General features: G+C 38.5%; 1 protein-coding gene across 1 annotated transcript; it reads right to left on the bottom strand.

Moving 5' to 3' along the window:
• Positions 1-1000: 1000 nt before the first annotated feature.
• On the bottom strand, positions 1001-5439 carry LOC104492075 (proton-coupled amino acid transporter 4-like; the record flags this gene model as incomplete). The annotated part of the gene is made up of 5 exons (XM_010134576.1): positions 5382-5439; positions 4490-4613; positions 3625-3715; positions 2396-2484; positions 1001-1096 (listed from the first exon to the last, which is right to left on the bottom strand). Coding segments are annotated over exons 1-5 (458 nt in total), but the record flags the coding sequence as incomplete, so codon positions are not given.
• Positions 5440-5828: the final 389 nt, after the last annotated feature.

Below are 5828 nucleotides of genomic sequence, written 5' to 3'. Positions count from 1 at the left end.
GGGAGTGATTGTCCCCCTGTACTCAGCACTGACACCCTGAAGACTCTGTCCAGTTTTGGGCCCCTCACTACAAGAAGGACAAAGATGTTCTGAAGTGTGTCCAGAGAAGGGCAACGAAGTTGGTGAAGAGAACAGGGTTCAGCCTAGAGAAAAGGAGGCTGAGAGGAGACCTTATTGCTCTCTATAACTACCTGAAAGCAGGTTGTAGAGCGGCTGGGGTTGGTCTCTTCTCCCAGTTAACAATAAGTAGGACAGGAAGGAATGGGCTCAAATTGTGCCGGGGAGGTTTAGATTGAATATTAGGAAAAATTTCTTCACCAAAAGCATGGGAACAGGCTGCCCAGAGAATTGGTTGAGTCCCCATCCCTGGAGTTTAAAAGGAGGCTGAGAGGAGACCTTATTGCTCTCTATAACTACCTGAAAGCAGGTTGTAGAGCGGCTGGGGTTGGTCTCTTCTCCCAGTTAACAATAAGTAGGACAGGAAGGAATGGGCTCAAATTGTGCCGGGGAGGTTTAGATTGAATATTAGGAAAAATTTCTTCACCAAAAGCATGGGAACAGGCTGCCCAGAGAATTGGTTGAGTCCCCATCCCTGGAGTTTTTTAAAAGATGTGCGGATGTGGTGCTGAGGGACATGGTTTAGTGGTGGGTGACCTGACAGTGCTGGGTTAATGGTTGGACTTAATTATCTTAAAGGTCTCTTCCAATCAAAGCAATTCTGTGATTGCTGGTTATACCACTAAACTGAATTCTTTTCTTCACAGCTCTTGTAGACCTGAATATTGATATGTCTAACAAAGAGACACTCCCCAATCCTCCTATGTCACCACTACTAGCTGGCTGAAGCGAATAAACAAGTAACACATAATAAAAACATTTCAAGCACAGAGAACACATTCTTAAAGCAGGTAACAGTAAAACGGAAATCTCTAACCATTCCAAGTGAAGCCATTGGTTTTTAATAACTAATTTATTAAACTGAATTCTAATGCAAACTTACCGTCCCCAAGCAGCTCGTTTCTGAAGAGCAGTCAGAGGCCCCACTTCCATGGCATAACTGACTGTATCACTATACCCCAGTGAGGACTTTTTCATCCTGAAATCAAAGAGCGAAGAACAAACAGAGTGAGTAGAAAATACAACAGCCTAGATCCCTGCCTTGAAAACACTGGTGGCCTCCCAGGATTATATGCAATCACTTGTGGCACCATTCTGTGGCTGCTGAATTTCAGAGGTAGGGTTTGGGCTTCTTCCCCCCAAGAAGAGCTACTGAGGACTCTACAAGCATGTGAGTCACAGCACTGCTTCCCCCTAATTCAACAGTACTAGATCAGTTTCCTATAGAACAACTTTCTCAATAAATTAATCCAAAATTAGAGTCTTATAATATCAGCTTAAGGAATTCTTGTCAAACCTAGGAGCCACAAAGAACTTCAACAACATTCAACAGGTTCTCCTGAACAAGAAGTCAACCACAATTGTTTCAGTGATACTAGTTTTATGTACATCTTCAAAGGCCATTCAAAGCTAGAGGAATGACAGGATCCCTTCACAGTACAGTATCACATTAAACTGATAAAATAGTTATTCCAGCTACAGGGACACAAACAGTTTTATATTTCTATTCAGTTCAAAAAATTCATTGCATCTTTAAGTATGAGATCCTCCTACTCCTTCTCTTTTAACACCTGACAGTAAAATAAAAATGTTTAATAGAAGTCACTATTAATCAAAATGCTCTATCAGCCAAATTTGAATAAATGCTTCCCTGCTACTGTTGTACATATCACTCGGAGAGTACTTTGTGTTTATCTGCTCACCAGCATATTTCTAACACATTCCTTCAGCGCTACAATTGCAAAGAATCAAGTTGTCACAATCTAAAGAAACAGAGCTCACATATAATTATGAAAGACATTAACAGCAACTCTTAGTTTATCTTCTATTTTTTTAATTTTAGTTCTACTTAAGAACTGCCTATTTATAAATTGGACACTTGTCAAAGCTACAGAGATTCAGAAGCATGAAGATAGCTATGAAGAAAAAGAACTAATGGACTGAAGCTAAGCAATTAAAACTACAGTAAGACCTGACTGCCAGTAAAGGCAGGGAACAGGATACTGGGTAACATGAGTTAATCCAACTTCATTTTGTGTATGAGCAGAGAACATTTTTTCAATGTATTAAAGCAGTGCTGCACAAAGCATAGCTGTCAGTTAGAGGCGCACAGTAAGGATGTGGATGTTGTTTCTTTCAAGTGCAAGATTCTGAACTGAAGAGAATAAACTGCTATAGCATCAGGACATTCTCCAGGCCAAAAACCAAAAATAGAAAGGAAGAAAAAAAAAAAAAACACTCAAACTCAGCAACTCAGAATGAGTAGTTCCACATTTACCTCTGACATAGATAGTGGCTGCAATGTACCAGGATGTGCATACAGTGAACCGATATAACTCCTATGAACACAAGGCTGATTGGTCCAAGCTGGCATGGAAACAACAAAAGGGAGAACACGAGAGACAAACAGAATTTTTCATTAAAATATTCCAAGGGAAAATCTTTACATGCAAAAATTTCACATTGTAGCAAATAAATTAAGAATCAAAAATTTTATGCAACTGATATTTTTCCTCTCTCAGATGGGGATTTGCTGTTGATGTTTTATTGCATTCCTTACTTCAGTTCGCTCCTTGACAGAAGGCTACGCAGGGGCAAGCAAGTCATAAATACCAAATGGGTGTGAACAACTTCACTCCTCGAACAGCTTCATTTAGATACTTGCCAAAAAAAATTGTCAAGAGAGAAAACTGCATATACTGCACATTTCAAAACAGTGGTTTGAACCACTTTAAAGTGTCAATGACAAAGTTTTTTTCCCTTACATTAGTAGACTTTGATGATGTGCAGTATTAAAAAAAAAAACACCACCACAACCCTGATAACTTTTATTATTACAAGTTATAGATAATTGATCAATTAAATAATTTCAGACTAAAATTAAATAATTTCAGAGTACTTTGACCAAAAGTTTTCCCAGAAGGTACCAGCTTTTCACATGAATTTTTCATTCTTAAACTGAACATTCTGTAATAAAGAATTACAGGATTACTTCGTTGTAATGTGAGAATTTCTCGATTGCATTTTCCCTGCCTGAGGAAACGCATTGTTCGTTGCCCGGTGTAAACAGGCTGTGCTATACTCTGTTTCTGCAGAAACCCAAGATTGATTTAACCAGCTGGTACTGCATCCTAGGACATACAATCTGGCTCTAGAGCCATCTGGACAAAGATAAGGCAACCCCATAATAACAATTCCCATGAGGTGTCACACGAATCTGAGTGAACCAAAAGCTGACAAAGAAGTTTTTGGTTTCACTACAAAAACACTTCGGCTAAGCAAAACTGCAACACTTCACGGTGAAGTAGTAACTTTTAAAAAAGTTCAAAATCTCAATCTTCAGTACTAACTTCATCAGATTAAAGTGGAAAAATAGAACACAACTCTGTTGAAATTGGTACTGACAAATCAAAAGCATCAAGACTTTAGTTTTTTCAGGCTCAGACACATAGCCGTAGAACTTTCTAGGTTATTTTTCTAATCTATGAAAAATAATTTAATTCTTACCACAATACCAGCATTTTTTATTGCAAGCGGAAGACCGAGAAGCCCAGTACCAATGTTTCCTTTGAGGAGGTGTGTAAGTGTTTGTATAAATCTGAGGACAAAAATATGAAAAGTCGTATTAGCAGTACACTGAGATTGGTGGAGGGGAAATAACAAAAAACAACCACACCCTCTGTCATTATTAATAAAGGAATAAATTGTGACCTTCAACTACTTTAAGGTGGTTCAGCTACCTTAAAGAACGTCCAGCACATTCAAATTATGTTCTTATTCATCTTTACATGTGAGCTCCCTCAAACAGAACATACAAGTTTGATCTCCAGTTCCTTCTTCCCGCTTGTGAAAGGTTATTTTCTGTGCAATATTATTGTCCTATTTGCCTCAAGAGTCAAAATTACCAAGTTCCATCATTGTTATGTTAGAATCAATAACACTCAGAAAAATTACCAGCTGCAGATCACAAGTCTGACAGCCAAAGCTTTCTCAAAAGAAAAAAAAAATAAAAAACCCTTTACAAGTTCTTCTAATTACACTTTATATTTCTGAAGTCTTCTGAAGCTTCTTTACAAAAAAGTAAAATCAATCAAAATGTTCTTTAAACAGTGCTTGGATTTTGAATGATCCAATCCCTTTACAAATGGAAACCCTGGAATATTTTATGGCCAGTACACTGTTAGCTGCCAAAGAACAGAGAACCTACTCAAAATGGGTTGCTTTTTGGCAGAACTATGAAAAGCTCTGATGTATAACCACAAAACTGTTCCGTGGGTGCTAGAAAACCCCTTAAGAGCTCAGTAAACTACTCATGAGAAACAAGTTGGAGGCAACCAATTTTAACAAGCAGATATTTCAGAGGAATACATACGTAATGCCACCTTCTTTATCAAGCTGGTAATGATTGTCAACTGGCAGGAAATTATTTTCATGCTCTTCATCTGAGATGCCATCTGAATTTTGTTCATCAATTAAAGGCTTCATTACTTCCATATCTGTTTAACAGAGTTAACACTACATTAGCATTAGAAACAAACGTAGAGTTTAGAAGTAAAACACGACTCAAACTTCCCATGCCATGAGGTTTACACGTGTTCCTAACTATAAAGGTGATTCAAGCAGACAGATAAGCACAGCACAAGGTTGCAAAGGAAATTCTCACTCTTCAGAGTGGCACATGGTATCATTATTGTTATTACCATTAGTATTATTATGGCCAAACACTACAGTTTTTCATTAGGAAAAACAACTTTTCATCATAAAAATGCCAATGGTTTAGATCATTTGCAATCTAATACAACATAAAGCAAACCAGAAAAGTCATTACAGAAGGATGAGATCCACCTTACCCACCATTAGCTACTGCAAAACTAGGCACTTAGTCTATTCTTATCAGTGGTGAAAAGGGCACTCCCCAGTCATCCCATTTTACAATGGATTGTAAGACAGGTACTGCAGAAAATGTCTCTAGTCACTGGGGGAACTGGGGTTGTTCAGCCTGGAGAAAAGGAAGATCCGGGGAGACCTTATTGCTCTCTACAACTACCTGAAAGGAGGCCTCTTTTCCCAGGTAAGAAGTGATAGGACAAGAGGGAATGGCCTCAATTAAGTTGCACCAGGGCAGGTTTAGACTGGACATTACAAAAAATTCTTGACTGAAAGCGCTGTCAAGCCTTGGAACAGGCTGCTCAGGGAACTGGTGGAGTCACCATCCCTGGAGGCATTTAAAGACTGTAGATGTGGCTCCTAGGGACATGGTTTACAGGCGACCTGGTAGTGGTGGGTGATGGTCAGACTATTTTCCAAGCTAAATGACTCCATGACTCTACGGTCAATAGGCTGCATGCTTTGAAAGCTGAAATTTCATGAACCTTTCAAAGCAGCATAAACTTCCACCACAGGCACCAAATGCAATTGCACCACACAGCTAAATAACAGCAGGAAGCAACCACAAGCAGCCAGTAGTGAACAAAATTGCCTTTCAGGCAAAATTAACAACTTAGGCCAGTTTAATGTTGACTAAATTATAACCATATTTAAATCACTACAGTTAAGCAAAACTAATTCTGCCACAAGCAAAAAGATTTACCTTACTCTTGCCTACCGCAGTATCCATTCATAAAATAACTCGAGTAAGTCTCAACTTCCAACATTTTGACCAAAAAGAGGAAAGTCCTTTGATTTTAACGTTTCCTATTTTTAAAAAAATA

This window comes from Buceros rhinoceros, unplaced genomic scaffold, assembly GCF_000710305.1.
Source record: "Buceros rhinoceros silvestris isolate BGI_N320 unplaced genomic scaffold, ASM71030v1 scaffold10574, whole genome shotgun sequence".
NCBI lineage: Eukaryota > Metazoa > Chordata > Aves > Bucerotiformes > Bucerotidae > Buceros > Buceros rhinoceros.
Note: the sequence above shows the minus strand (reverse complement) of the source record. Positions and strands in the feature narration are given on the sequence as shown.